Below are 16221 nucleotides of genomic sequence, written 5' to 3'. Positions count from 1 at the left end.
TAAAGTGCCCAGTGAGTGTGCATATGTGTGTGTATGTGTGTGCATATATATATATATATATATATATATATATATATATATATATATATATATATATATATATATATATATATATATATATATATATATATATATATATATATATATATATATAGCAAACAAATAAACACAAATTAGAGAAAAGAATAATGAAGTACAAGTAAAACGTGACAATAAATGTACAAATATAATAATAGAAAAAACTTTAGGGATTTAAGGAATTTAAATTTAAGGAACTCTTATATACAGCAACTAAATATATTCTAAATAATATTTTTGACCTGTTAAAAATATTTTGTATTAATTGGGTCATACAAGAAATATTATTTAATAAATTATTTATTATTAAGAAATATCAAACTATTTCAAGATTAGTATTTATATATTATTTATTTTCCCATGTAACCTCGACCAATTCATAGTAATTAGAAACCATGTGACTTTTTAGAGGCCTACGAAAGGAACTATGTGTGTGTTATTTCAAAAGTTGTGATTAAAATAACCTGCATTATCTTTAAATGACATGTAAAGGTTTGCTTGAGCGAGGTTTTATCTGTTAATCCCAAGTCTAATATTTCCTTTATTCTATCTCTGGAATCTATTGTCATTTTTATCTCCTCTGTGGTCTATAAAATTTCAAATAGTGCAGACAAATAATCACCTATTCCTTTCCTACCATAAATATTGTGGAAAAAGTGTGTAGTTCTGCTCTTCTCACTCCCATGACAGCTAAACAACAGGATGGTTTCCTGGCAAGGACTTTGTTTATTATGAGTCAGAAAATGAGCAAATCAGAGCCTGGGTCTGATTTATGATGTTTTTCCCTCATTGGGTTTGCTTATGAAACTTTGACCTGCCAATCAGCTGAGGATTTAATGGATTAAATGAAACAACATATGTACACCGCGGTTGTCTCAGTTGTTATTAACATCGAAATACTATTTGAATTCCTCAGTAAAGTAGTCTGGAGAAAGTCCTAAATGTGGGATATCGTTAATCAGTTCTCCAGGCGAACACTTGATGTCGCTGTTGTTTAAGTTTTTGGGGTTTTTGTTATTCCCACAGCTGGGAAATCAAGTAATCTGCAGACCAAATGTGAATTTCACTTCCAACTACACTTTATTCTATGGTCACCGATGCAGAAGGGAGCTTTGATGGCATTAATTATGTTTATTTTAGGATTAGATGTGCATAGTTTTGTTCAACACTAATCTTCATCACGTAGCATTAAAGGCTTGAGCAAGTAAAAACACATGCTGCAAAAACCGCATAAATCTACTTTTATTGATGAGCAATAGAACAGAGGAAACATCAGAATCCACAGTACATTGGATACAGCAGCTTGTAACAATGTCACTTTTGCTCGTCGTCTTCACTATGAGGCTACACAGTTTATTTTAAAGTGCTAGAAAATAACAGTACCATTCTAATAGGCCATTGAATATTACAAGTTACAATGAACTAAATTGATAAGACTGAGGTACTTGCATGTCTTTTGTGTTCAAGATGTATTTAGTAACAGCTCAATATTTTGTTCTAAAATAATTTTTGGCTATAAACATAAAACATCTGCTTGTGCAAAAAGGCGAAATGCACAAAAAAAGGCAAAGAAAGCAATTTAGAAAAGCAAAATCCAAACAAGTTCCACTAACCAATAACAGGATTTCACTTATTTACAATTGTAGTGCATTTTTCCTATTTTTAATGAGCTTTTGCTCTGTTGTGACTCACAAAAATATGGTGACAAATACCAAATGCTTGATGAGAGAAGTAAGTGGTGTTTTTCTGTGCATATACAGTGTAATTGAACAAATTGCTGTGCTCTTTTCTAAAGATCAAGATTTTACTATATAGTCAAGGAACATCACTATAGTAGGATTTCGGATTGGTAAACAAGGCTGACTAGATGGTTAAACACGCTCTCAAATGTCTAAGTAAAATGACATGTAATATATGGCTAAACACTAAAATGGCAGCTTAAATAGAACATCTAAAACCAACTACTGTAAATACAAACAATGAAAACAACATCAACTGTAACTGTCTCCACTCTTTTCACGCATGTAAATCCGACAGAAAATGATGTCCTAATTTGACCAATTTATTATTCCCAGTAACAAAAGTGCCCCTCTGAATCTTTGGTAGGCCAGAATCACAATTTTAAAGGGCACAATGAATCAGTGTCACTTGAAATTATAATGCATTTGCATGGTTTGATGCAACATAAATAAGCAGCTTCTGCTGGTTGTTGTTCTCAGCTCATTTTGACTCAAAAAGATAGTTCACCCAAATATGAAAAATTTGTCCACATACAGGATTTCTTCAGTAGAACATAAAATAAAAGTTTTTAGCTGACAGCACGGCACTTGGTATTCTAAAATATGCAAGCTATGAAAGTCAAAAAGCCACATACTGGTTACACCGCAACAAATGCTTGAACTTAAAAATAGTGTCTTGTTTTAAGAAATGATGTCAAAATTAAGTGATTTTTTTCCTTAAAACAAGCTAAATACACTTATGTCGAAATGACAAACAAGATTATTTTGCTTATTCCATTGGCAGATTATTTAGCTTGTTTTAAGGAACTCACTTAATTTTGACATTATTTCTTAAAACAAGACTATATTTTTTGATTATCTAAAAATGCTTCTTGGTTTAAGAATTTTTAGATATTTGGACTAGAAACAAGACAAATCTAGGTAAGAAAAGCATTCTTTGCAGTGTAAACAAGATACATTTAAAGTCTTATGATGTAATACAATTCTTTTATGCAATTGGTTATTATTTTGTACACGAGTACATTTACATGGACACTAATAAGTTGATTTTTATGTGATTAAGACAATACTCTGATTAAGTGTCTAGCATGTAAACAGCGATATAAAAAAAAAATTTATGCCAATTTTAGTTGCTGTGCTGCACTTATTGAAGTGCAGCACAGACATGTAAACACTGCAATCAAACTATTGCTGTCATGTAGGATTTTCTCCGAATTTTGCAACAGCACAGTATATACACACACGGCTGTTTGACATGAAATGCGTAGGTTTTTTTTCCTTACGGTGTGCGGTATCAAATTACATTAAAACAACGCAGTTGTTCATACTTCCGGCAGTTCATACTCGCATCCAATATCTTGATTGTCATGGGGGCATGCATGAAATGGTCCTGAATGAAAGTGAAAGTGCCAAACTGCAGTTAAAGTTGACAAATCAAAAATGAAACACCTGAAATTACATGAAAATCCAGAGGATAGTAGAAGTTGTGGTGATGCAATGACATTAATCGAATTATGTGCTATAAGATGTAAAACAGGATCATGAAAGGAACATACAAAAAGCAACTCATGTAAACACCTTAATCATATTATTGTCTTATACAGATTAAAGCAAATCATTTGATTACTGATGTCCATGTTTCTTGCACAGACTGATTGTTTTGTACACTACATGTCTACTACGTTGTTTTTCCCTGAGCTGAGCTTTTTTTCCTGTTGTTGTCAATGAAGCACTGTGTTTTTAAAATGCTGGCAGTGTAGCCAGGTGCTGAGCATCTCTATTATGCTCAGTGGTGAGTGCTCAACATTTTTAAAGCGTTTTAACAGTTGAAGAAACACTCATAGCTCATAGAGTGGTTTTAGAACAGCGCTTGTGTTTCTGCAGTGCAAAAACCTTCAGTGAATACGCTGCCTAAAACACAGGTATCTTCAGGAGCCACATGTATTAATATATATATATTGCTCAGCATAAATGAGTACAGCCCTCAAAGATCTCTCTTTTAAACTAATATGTTCAATAGGAGGCTTTATAATAATATATTTGTGCATATACATTAGCCACAACTGGAACTAATCTAACAAAAAATTTAAGATCACAGTCAAAATATTAGTACAATATGTTGGGGAAAAATATTTAAGGGGACCTATTGTGCCCTTTTTTGCGAGATGTAAAATAAGTCTCTGATGTCCCTCGAGTGGTTATATGAAGTTTCAGCTCAAAAATACCCCACAAATAATGTTTTATTAACTCTTTGGAACTGCCCCTTTTAGACTTTGATTCTAGTTGTGCCATTTTGGTGACTGTTGCTTTAAATTTAAATGAGATTGTGTTCTTTTCAAATGAGGGCGGAGATATAAATGCCTATGTGTCAGCATAGACGCAAATTCAAAAACAAGAGTAACTCCTATGCTAATGAGGGTGAGATCATCACTAATGGGTGGGGCTTTCCCCCTCTGATGACACGTACAAAGGGAGAATGTCAATCAAAGTGTTTCTGCAGACTGTTTTTACGAAGCGTGATAATAAATAAATAATATTAATACATTTTTACCATTAGAAGCTGGTTATTTTCACACACTGCTGCCACATATCTGTGTTTAAACCTCTAATAAAAGTGATTTTTGCATAATAGGTCCCCTTTAAATAAAGTTTTAATAAACAGGAGAAATCAAGAGAAACATCATTAACATAAAATTTTCGTTTTTGAGTGAACTACCCCTTTAGAAATGTATATTTAAAATGTAACTAGGTAATAAGCATGTTTATTGTATTCATTTTGCCCATTTTAACTGTCAGCTTATCTTACTGTCGTTCTGTGCTTCTCTAGTAATGTGTAACTTATGGCTGGGGTTGAGAATGAAATCTATGTGTTTGATGGTTTAAAGCTCTCCCTGTGCCAAGTGTTGAAGAGCGTCACCCTCACAGCGCATGCAGTGATAGCCGAGTTCAGAGGTCACGTCCCAGCAGCCCTGCTTCAGGTAGAAGTCCAGAGATGACTTATTCCAGTCCAGCACAGTGAAGTTAAGCTGAGTGCAACCAGCAGCCAGACCCAGCTGAGGAGAGCACGATCACAAACAGCAGGGTAAATCATAGTTTCTTTGCTAAGTTATTATGACCGGCTGCCACATGCTCCAATTATCTAGCACAAATAAACAACATTCACCTGGGAAACTTTGGCCATCAGAGCCTTGCCAATGCCCTTGCCTGGAAATACTCACGGAAAATCATTAATCAGTCAAAGAGGTTAAGGTTCATTTTAAATTTAAGCACAATGTTGTATTTTTACCTCTGAACTCAGGCATCACATATAGATCTTCCATGTACACTGCGCGACCTTTCCATGAGCTGTACATGTAGAAGTACAGAGAGTAACCGACCTTGGTGTGACCTGTGAAGAGTCACACACGCAAATCATTTCTGTCAGTTTAATGGAAAAAAATAATAAAACACATATGACTTATATACACTCACCGGCCACTTTATTAGGTACACCTGTCCGACTGCTCATTAACGCAAATGTCTAATCAGCCAATCGCATGGCAGCAACTCAATGCATTTAGGCATGTAGACATGGTCAGGGCGATCTGCTGCAGTTCAAACCGAGCATCAGAATGAGAAAGAAAGGTGATTTAAGTGACTCTGAACATGGCCTAGTTGGTGGTGCCAGATGGGCTGGTCTGAGTATTTTAGAAACTGCTGATCTACTGGGATTTTCACACACAACCATCTCTAGGGTTTACAGAGAATGGTCTGAAAAAGAGAAAATATCCAGTGAGCTGCAGTTTTGTGTGTGCAAATAACTTGTTGATGCCAGAGGTCAGAGGAGAATGGCCAGACTGGTTCGAGCTGATAGAAAGGCAACAGTAACTCAAATAACCACTCATTAAACCGAGGTATACAGAAAAGCATCTCTGAACGCACAACAAGTCAAACCTTGAGGCGGATAGGCTACAGCAGCAGAAGACCACACCGGGTGCCAGTCCTGTGAGCTAAGAACAGGAAACTGAGGCTATAACTCACACAGGCTCACCAAAAATGGTCAATAGAGGATTGGAAATACATTGCGGGTCTGATGAGTCTTGATTACTGATGCGCCATTCGGATGGTCGGGTCAGGATTTGGTGTCAACAACATGAAAGCATGGATCCATCCTGCCTTAGAGCAATGTTTCAGGCTGGTGGTGGTGTAATGGTGAAAGGAATATTTTCTTGGTACACTTTGGGTCCATTAGTACCAATTGAGTATCATGTCAACCCCACAGCCTACCTGAGTATTGTTGCTGACTGTGTCCATTCCTTTATGACCACAGTGTACCCATCTTCTGATGGCTACTTCCAGCAGGATAATGCACCATGTCATAAAGCGCAAATCATCTCAGACTGGTTTCTTGAATATGACAATGAGTTCACTGTACTCAAATGGCCTCCACAGTCACCAGAACTCAATCCAATAGAGCACCTTGAGGATGTGGTGGAATGGGAGATTTGCATCATAGATGTGCAGCTGACAAATCTGCAGCAACTGCGTGATGCTATCATGTCAATATGGACCAAAATCTCTGAGGAATATTTCCGGTACCTTGTTGAATTTATACTCCGAAGGATTAGGGCAGTTCTGAAGGCAAAAATGGGTCCATCCCAGTACTAGTAAGGCGTACCTAATAAAGTGGCCGGTGTGTGTATAGCGCACATAAAAACATTCACTGAATGAACAATATATGAAAATGATGATGATTAACCTAATTATATTTTTATAATTTTTTTCCTCATTAACACAATTCCTCTTCCACTTGAATTGCCTCATTTATTAACTTGCATATTTAAATCCCATGACATGATTTATTCACAGGTTATATGGTGTATAATTGTGATATAAATGTGAGGAGAAAAAGAGATGGCGGAAAAATGGCATAGCAAGCTTATGTAACAACCATGCATTCAGGCTAGACATGACACGCATGCTCAGATTAGATAACAAACATCTAAGGGGACAGCAGTTGTTAATCTGTTTAAATAACAATGGTGGTAGATAGTGATATACATCTGTTCTCTCACCCTGACTGGACTTTAAGTGTTCTGGTACCTCAGCAATAATTCCATGGAAAAAAGGGTTTTTGGAAAATCCATCCTGCTCCAGATCTGTAGTAACAGAAGTACAGTTGGTTATAGATCCAAATTCTTATTACAGAAACCCACAGTATGGATGCAAGTCATTGTGTTTTTAGTGGAGAAACGAAACAATCAGGCCTACCTCTTTGTGTAATCTTGACATGGTCAGAAACTTTCTCAAACTCTGCCAACTCCTACAATGTAAATGATTTAATCAATTTAACAACATTATTTCTTTATTGTCCCATACCATAATGACATTTTCTTTTATTTTTCTTTTATTTTTTGAATTTGCGAGCACTTTATACATGACAGATTTCGTGAATTGAGAAATCATAGAGGAATAAAATTTCCTTTCATCTTTCAACATATGAGATGATATTTGACAATAAAAACAGCTGCTAAAATGCCTGATTTCATATATTGTCTCAGTATGACGTAATAGTATGATAAAAGAACGCCTACTTCAACATCTTTGCCTCTTTAGCCAATTTGGGCATGTAATGAAAGCTGAGTAAATTCATACGGGACAAACATATTTTTAATCATGTGCTGCAATTGTTCTAATTGTTACATGTTTGATATATGCTGCGTACTGCATAATATATCTTTTTTTTTTATCTCAAGTGACCCATATTTTTTTTCAGAGTGCATTGCAGCAGTGTTCACCTTTTATTTTAATACACATAACTGTTAACCAGTCTGCCTTTACATCCAAGTCTATCATTTATCATGCTTATCAACAGTACTTGTGTTTCAAATATCGACCAAAATTATATAAATACAATATTTTTACCTAAAAAACACTAAATAAGTTAATTTAGTGTTTTTTAGGTAAAAATACTGTAATTCTCTGAATTTAAAAAACAAGTAACGACTGATATGCAAATGACTAATATGCTCTTCTTTTTAAAGTTACACACTTTTCTGGCGTATAGCGAACCAGGGTGCACAATTTTGCTTTGAGAGAAAAGCTTATTGAAAATCTATAGACCATTTCAATGTGGTCATTGGCCCATGAACATTTCCTGCTTGTTATCAAACTATTTCAAAACTGTAACAAGAAGAAATTTAATCATAACTTAATGTTAAAACAGCTGTCATAAGATTTTTGATTCTCGGAAGCTATAAAAAATGAAAAACAGGAAATACATTGGGACCATTGTTTTTGTTTACATCGATCAAAATGGTCTATAAGATTTAATTTAGATGTAGGCCTACTGAATCACCCCTTTTTGTGTTGGGTTTTGAATTATATTAAGTTTTGCCACAATTGTTCCCACTGTTCATACAGTATTATTTTTTATTTTATTATTAATTTCAGTTGTCGTATGCACCATAACTAACAAGGTTTTATTAATGAGGCTAATTTATTCCATGACGTTACACTGGCCTGCTTAATGTAGCAGAGCAGCGTGTGATTTTCAATCTTTCATCTTTAAGATGACGTCATCGCGCAGTTTCCGAGATTCAAAACGCACAAGAGTCGCTGACAGGTGAAGTCTGCCGCACATTACCGTCCATTGGGCTCAATGACAGGAAAGTGTCAGGTTACAGTGTGCCAAACAAACATGGCTTACTGTAACTCTGCCATCGACACTGATGCACTCACGCACGTGCGCTGAACACAACAGCAGTGTTTGGGGGGTATTGAATGATTGCGCATGCTGTCGATGACGCAAATGATCACCGTTTCAATTTTTTCAAACAGTTTTAAAAATAGTCATAAACAGACGCAGGCATATGGCACGCGGAGGGACGCATCATAGACTCGACTCACCAGTATCATCCGAGAGATGTCCTTACAGTCCTCGAGCGTGGCGGCCCGGATTGTGAAATCCATCTTGCGGTCAACAATAATAACACGCACAGTGTGCTACAAAATCTAAGTGTTTGTCAACGTGGAATAATTTAGAATGGAAATACGGAAGGGATGTATTTACGCTGCTCGGACTCTCACGCGGCATGAAAAGATGAAACCGCTGAAACAGCGCCGTCTGTGTGTTCTGATATGATATTGCCGTTTCGGCTCCTCTGTTGAACATCCAGTTTCAAACTGAGGTCGGGGGACCCAGCGGGCCGTGAGGGAATGCTATGGGGAAATTTAGTGCAGAGAATGCATTAAAAAATAACAAATAATTAATTAAATGTTATCAATATTTTAGTTTAATAAAATGGAAATACGTTTTAAATAATAAAACATGAACAAATGCTAATTAAACTATGTTATTCATTCATTTTCTTTCCGGCTTCGTCCCTTTATTAATCTGGGATCACCACAGCGGAATGAACCACTAACCCTTCCAGCACATGTTCTACGCAGCGGATGCCCTTCCAGCTGCAACCCATCACTGGGAAACATCCATACACACTCATTCACACACATACACTACGGACAATTTAGCTTACCCAATTCACCTATACCACGTGTCTTTGGACTTGTGGGGAAAACCGGAGCACCCAGAGGAAACCAACACAAACATGGGGAGAACATGCAAACTCCACAAAAAAACGCCAACCAGCAACTTTCTTGCTGTAAGGTGATTGTTCTACCCACTGCGCCACCGTGCTGCCCTTAAAATAGTATAATAATTATAAAATAATTCATACAAAACATTAAATGGCACAACATTCCAATACAATATCCCAAATTTTATTGTACATCAGGGGTAGGGAACCTATGGCTCGGGAGCCACATGTGGCTCTTTGTCCAAAAATATGTGGCTCAGCTGTCTCTCTTCAATAATATTTTAAAGTTTAAATAACTATTACTGTCCCTAGAAATCAGTTACCTGTTGAAAATACAATTATAATTCCCTTTGTAATGTATTTTTACAGCAAAATTAGTAAGAACTCAGTTTACAATCAAAGTACGTTTTAATGTGCGTGTGTGGCGTTATGGATAAACTTGAATCACGACACCAATAAAGAGAAAGCAACTTACATTTTTATGCACTTAAATTCAAACATAGAAAAGAATATATATATATAAATTGTACTTTCTTCCTTTATGGACTTGCTCAACATGTTATTCTTCATCTAAGTTTATTTTTGAGTTGTGCAGGGACCTAAATAAAGAAAAGATATAATATACACCCCAATGGCTCTTTAAAATAATTAATTTGCCAAAAACAAATCAGAAATTGCTCTTTGCTGAAAAAAAGGTTTACGACCCCTGTTGTACATTAATATAGAATTTGTATAAAAATATAACATTATATTAAAATAAGCAAGTAAATGACTGAATAATGCTGTGCTGTAAGAAAAAAAATATGAATAATGTAACTTTAGAGGAAACATTTTCCAAATAATGTTTAGATCCAGTTATTCATTCATTCATTTTCTCTTCAGCTTACTCCCTTTATTCATCAGGGGTCGCCACAGGGGAATGAACCGCCAACTTACCCAGCATATGTTTTACACAGTGGATGCCCTTCCAGCCACAACCTAACACTGGGAAACACTCACTTGCATTCACACACCTACACTATGGCCAATTTAGCTTACCCAATTCCACGTCTTTGGACTGTGGGGAAAACCGGAGCACCCGGAGCAAACCCACGCCAACACGGGAAGAACATCCAAACTCCACACAGAAATGCCAACTGACCCAGCCAGGGCTCAAACCAGCGACTTTCTTGCTGTGAGGCGATCGTGCTTAGATCCAGTTATATTATCATTATTATTATTACAATATCATTTTTTATGAGAAGCTTTTTTAGGTGCATTTTTGGTCCCCTTTATATCAGGATGCTATAAAATCTGGGTGTCTGAGGCATCTAAAACCCATGACTTAAACCAATATTGTAAGGAAAATTTTATAAAGTAAAATGTAGGTCTTAAATGTGTTAAATGCTGAACTCTATTCATTATCTTTAGGCCATTTGAATGATTGTCCCACAGAAGCATTTCTTCTTTACAGTTTATTAATAAGATGTCTAATAATAGTTTTCATTTTAGTCATTCTACCTTTTGGCTTAATATTAACTTGTGTCGGTGACAAAACCCCCTAACATTCTGCAGCTTCCTTCCTGAATCATTCAGACATGACATCATATGCTGTTTCATCATTAATATTAAAGCCAGAATAACTTGCTATGACCTTTAATAAAGCATGAGAATAACATGAAATGGTATTAAATGTCATAACATAAATGTCATTACAATTGTCAATTGCGCAACCTTTATAACAGACTAATTGTTTTGAATTTAGGTTCACAGTAATATAAACCTTGGGTTGGGTATAAAACATCTTGTTTCTTTAAAATATAATAAATATGCTGCCACTGTAGCTGATTAAGCATTGTGAACTCAGAGGCCATTTATTCTGCGGTTATTGTTATTCCCATAATAAATACATTTGTGGCTGAACTCCAAGATAAGCTAGGTGTTTTATAACAATATATAAACATGTTTAGATCTACAACATTTCCAAAGGGGTTTATAGTCCTTTTCAAATTCAAAACAAAGTCAGAACAAGGCACAAACACTAATACAGTGTCTATTCGTCTGAATTGATGTAAATATCTAAGTTTATCAGTTTATAATATGATCATAGCTTCCTTTTTGTTTATTTAGGCATTAGCTTCAGCCCAAAGAACCATAAATCTCAGTCCACAATGTCGCTTTTAAACTCGAAAAGGGGTTCAAACTGTATTTTTGGACTTTGAAGGCTGCTAAATATAGATTCGTAGACTCATGCACTAGTCAGACGTACAGGGTGGAGAAGCTTTCGTTTCAACGGTTATATTCAGATTTCGCTCTCAGTAACTGGCCACGTGCCACTAAAAACAGACCCAGTGTTGAAGTAACGGGCGCTGCTGACTGAACCGTTGTCTGAGGCTGAAGACTAACGCAAGCAAGGAGGAAAATACAGCCGTTTTCCATCAGCGACGGATGATGCTAAGATGACGTAAATATTCAGCCGCATGCATGTGAGAATGTGCCCGGGAGCGCGCGTCAGTTCATTCAAACGAATGAGCGCGCGTGGGCTTCAGACAGAAAAGCAGCTAATTGTGCTCACTGCTCAGTATCCTTGAATAGCTGAATCATGGACAGGTGAGGGCTAGAAAATCTTGAGATACCACACAACAGCATCCTTTTAGGACAAACACGTTAGAATTTTTGCACACATTCCTTCAATTCTGCAAAATAACCGTCAGTTCCACGACTGACACCAGCATGCTAATTAAAGCTAATCACAATATTTAAATTTCTGACGTTTTTAATACTGTTTGCTTTAAATTGCAACAGCAGACACACAATGTCATAAGACATTAATATTAGGTTAGATTTAGGTTGTGACGTCAGGTGACCAGAATTCAATGTAGACAGCGTCTAAGGACATCATTTTGACATCCAATAACGACGTCAAATTAGCATGATATTTGTTTGATTTTTAGGTTGTGTTAGAAAGTGACCAAACTCCAACGTCGGGCCAACATCTTAAACCAACATCATATTGATGTCAAATACTGATATTTATTCATCAGGTATGACAACCAAAATCCAATGTCTGATAGAGGTCATTTTGGTAACGTCCACACAACGTCAAGCTGTAACATCATTAGATGTGGATTTTAGGTTGGTCGTTGAACATTGACATTGACCTGAGGTTGGGTTCTGACTTTAACTTGATTTTCATTTCCAAACAAAATCCAACGTCCCCACGATGTTGAGGTACAACGTCAACCTTACGTCATGTTGACACCTTGTGCCTGCTGGGTACACATTGTTATTTGTAAATTGTAAGTTGGCCAATGTTTTTAAACTTAAAGAAACCACATTTGCTGTTCTGTATGCCCATTATTTTCATTCATTCATTTTCTTTTTGGCTTAGTCCCTTTATTAATCCGGAGTCGCCACAGCGGAATGAACCGCCAACTTATCTAACACATGTTTTACGCAGCAAATGCCCTTCCAGCTGCAACCTATCTCTGGAAAACATCCATACACACTAGGGCTGGACAATAATTCGATATCAATATATATCACGAAAGTTTTTTTTTTCAATAGTTTTAAACCCATTTCCGGTATTTCGATATAAATTTGCATATATATATATATATATATATTTGTTTAATATCTTATATATTATAATTTGTGGCTGAATGACGTTCAGTGCTTAGCCGTCAGAAAGAGCGTGTCACTTGCGTGATGACGTACATCACAGACACCCGCTGCCAGTTCTCCGCAGTTGGTTAAGCTCCGTGACCGGCGCAGAAAGTTTTAGCTACAAAATGAGTGCCCTGAATACAGATATAAATGAACAAGCTTCCACAAGTAACAATGCAGATGAAATAGTTGATAAGAGAGGAAAGACTAATGCAGTGGTGTGGAAGTGCTTCGGCTTTTAAAGTTCTGATAAACGTATAGACCAATTACCATGTTTGTAAACATTCAGGATGCGCGCGCAGGGAGGTGGCAGAAAAAACCGGGAGCGCTAGCATTTACAGCAAGGGGATGACATCCGATGCGGTACAGAGTTTGTTGTTGTCTTAGAAATAAGATATATATGGCAAGCCATTTGACTTTTATTCATTGTCAGGATTTGTATTCTTGATATCAACAATTTAATTCTTGATATCAACAATAAACATTCTTGATATCAACAATTCAGTTCTTGATATCAAAAAGGTAATTGTTGATATCAAAAATTGAATTGTTGATATCAAGAACTAAAATAGTTGATATCAACAATTTAATTGTTTATCAACAGTTACATTTATGATATGAACAATTACATTTTTGATATCAAGAATTGAATTTTCACTAGTTAAATGTCACCATAGGCTGTCATTCAAATGCAGTTCTTGATATCAATAATTTAGTTGTTGATATGAAAAATGTAATTGTTGATATCAGGAATTGAATTGTTAATATCAAATATTAACATCTTTACTAGTTGAAAAGTATTTCTTGATATCAACAATTGGTTTGTCACTAGTGACAATGTTCATTTCTGATATCATGAATATAATTGTTACTTGTGAAATTAGTCATTGTAGATATCATAAATTACTTCCCTAATTGTTGATATCAGAAATACATTTTTAGATATCAGAAATAACAAATGTAACATGTTGAAATATAATTGCAGATATCAAGAATTACCATTTCAACTAGTGAAATTAAGTTCTTGATATCAGGAATTGACATTTTTACTAGTAACAATATAATTTTTGATATCAGCAGTTTAGTTTCTGATATCAGGAATGCAGATTGTTGAAATCAAAAATTAAATTTTTGATATCAAAAATGCATGTCCAGTTTGGCAAGCCGTTTTGATTTTATTAATTCTCAGGATATGTATTCTTGATATCAACAATTTACTTCTTGATATAAACAATCAATATTCTTTGTTATAAAGTTGGTTTTATATTCGAACATTCAGACTTTTTTCTCAATAAAATAATTTCATAAAAGTATTATTTGCAAACTCTAAATAGCGAAAATCATATTAGCAGCCAATAACTATCGAAGTATAACATTGTTCACTGTCAAATAAACAATGTTAATGTTGTTAATGAGTCACACTTGCAGGTTATTTCAGATCGAATATTCAAAGTGTCATGGTAAACAATATAGGGAGTGTGTCACAAGTTGTCACTGAATGAATGTGTGAATATAAAACCAACTTTACCTTAATAACTTACACTTTCACGTTTTATTCTAAGCATTCAGTGTCCGCAGTTTAATTAACCATATGTAACTGTTTTTGCTAAAATCATTTCTGCAATCAAAAACGAGTAATGTGTATGATTCAGCATAGCGTGAGCTTACCTGAAATAACATGAGAACTGCAGAGTCCAGCATTTCTAGTTAGGTCGTCACTTCATTCAGCTCCCTTTTAGCCAAAGATGTCTGCAGTTGGCATTAAAGCAGTGGTGTATGTTAAAAGTTAAGTTTTCTATTTTTGGACTTTTGAATTTGGCATCCTACCGCACAACATGACATGTTTACTATTGCAGCCTGTCAATTGCAGCCTGTTGGTAATTGGTCTATAGTTTCGGTGCTCTGCAAAATGTGCGGAGAGTGGTGCTGACTAGTAGCGGGAACACATCAAATCTGTTTCACTCGATAAAACATACTGAGAGTCAGAAGATGAGGCATTATAAAAGTTTAAGCCAACCTCCCCAACACCGAAACCAGCGGTATTAGAAGAGAAGGCAATGAAGCAAACACAGATGCTATGAGGCGCCGTGTAGGATTTAAATCAAACTTCGCTTATCAACACATACATAAAACACATGACGCATACACACACACACGTACGTATAAACTCGATCCTTCCAGATCATCGATCCTCGCATAAACACCCAAACACTCACATACACATAAACTTGCTGCATGCTGGCATATAGCACTCGCGCAAACATACAAAATAAAATTCACAAACATATTTACCAGGAATCAGGTTATTGCAAAGCTGATGAAATAGAAAGAATGTGATTAATAGAGGTATTAAATCTGTTAAATAATTAAAATCTGTTATATAAAATATTAGTCAATATAAATGGACTATATAAAATATATGAGAAATATTTTATGTTAAACCTTTAATTTAATAATTTAATTAGGTAATTATACACAAATATAAATAGACAGATAGAACCCTCAGCTTATATATATATATATATATATATATATATATATATATATATATATATATATATATATATATATATATATATATATATATATATATATATATATATATATATATATATATATAAGCTGAGTCTGAGATATTTGTGGGTACAGACATTCATTGTGTGCGTTCTTGCCAGTTTTTTTCCTGGCTTTTTAATATTGTCCATATCAATATCGGAATTATATCGTATCGACCGAAATTAAGAAATAATTAAGAAATACCAGTTCCGTTTAAATCACAAGTTGAGTTTTCCCAATTAAAATATTATTATTATTATTATTATTTATTTATTTTTTACAATTTTGGATTTTTTAAAAAGCAATTTTGACTTTAAATTCACACAGTTTTAACCTTCTAATTTAATTCAGAGAAGCTTTCTTACTAAATGTAGTGTGAATGTCGGATACTACATTTGCCATGTTGTCATTATCACATGTCCTATGCTGTCATCAGTTGCATTGCTTCACTGCTATTGAAAAACTCTTTCTCATGACCTAAATGCATAGCAAAATGTCTGTTTTTTGCACTTCAGAATCTCGCTAAAAGAACTAGTTCATCCAAGTAATTTTGATTTTTTTTTTTTTTTTTTTTTTTTTTTTTTTTTTTTGAACTGTGCATTGAACATAGTACTTTTGTCACATAC

General features: G+C 35.0%; 1 protein-coding gene across 1 annotated transcript; it reads right to left on the bottom strand.

Annotated features, from left to right (window-relative positions):
• Nucleotides 1–1296: 1296 nt before the first annotated feature.
• On the bottom strand, nt 1297–8911 carry LOC130231800 (thialysine N-epsilon-acetyltransferase-like). The gene is made up of 6 exons (XM_056461220.1): nt 8706–8911; nt 7068–7119; nt 6872–6955; nt 5104–5205; nt 4981–5021; nt 1297–4870 (listed from the first exon to the last, which is right to left on the bottom strand). The coding sequence occupies exons 1-6, from the start codon at nt 8766–8768 to the stop codon at nt 4697–4699; spliced, it is 516 nt and encodes a 171-aa protein (XP_056317195.1). The 5' UTR covers nt 8769–8911; the 3' UTR covers nt 1297–4696.
• Between the last annotated feature and the right edge of the window lie 7310 nt (nt 8912–16221).

Source organism: Danio aesculapii, chromosome 7, assembly GCF_903798145.1.
Source record: "Danio aesculapii chromosome 7, fDanAes4.1, whole genome shotgun sequence".
Taxonomy (NCBI): domain Eukaryota; kingdom Metazoa; phylum Chordata; class Actinopteri; order Cypriniformes; family Danionidae; genus Danio; species Danio aesculapii.
The sequence above is the reverse complement of the archived record's forward strand: the minus strand, read 5'-3'. Positions and strand labels throughout refer to the sequence as shown.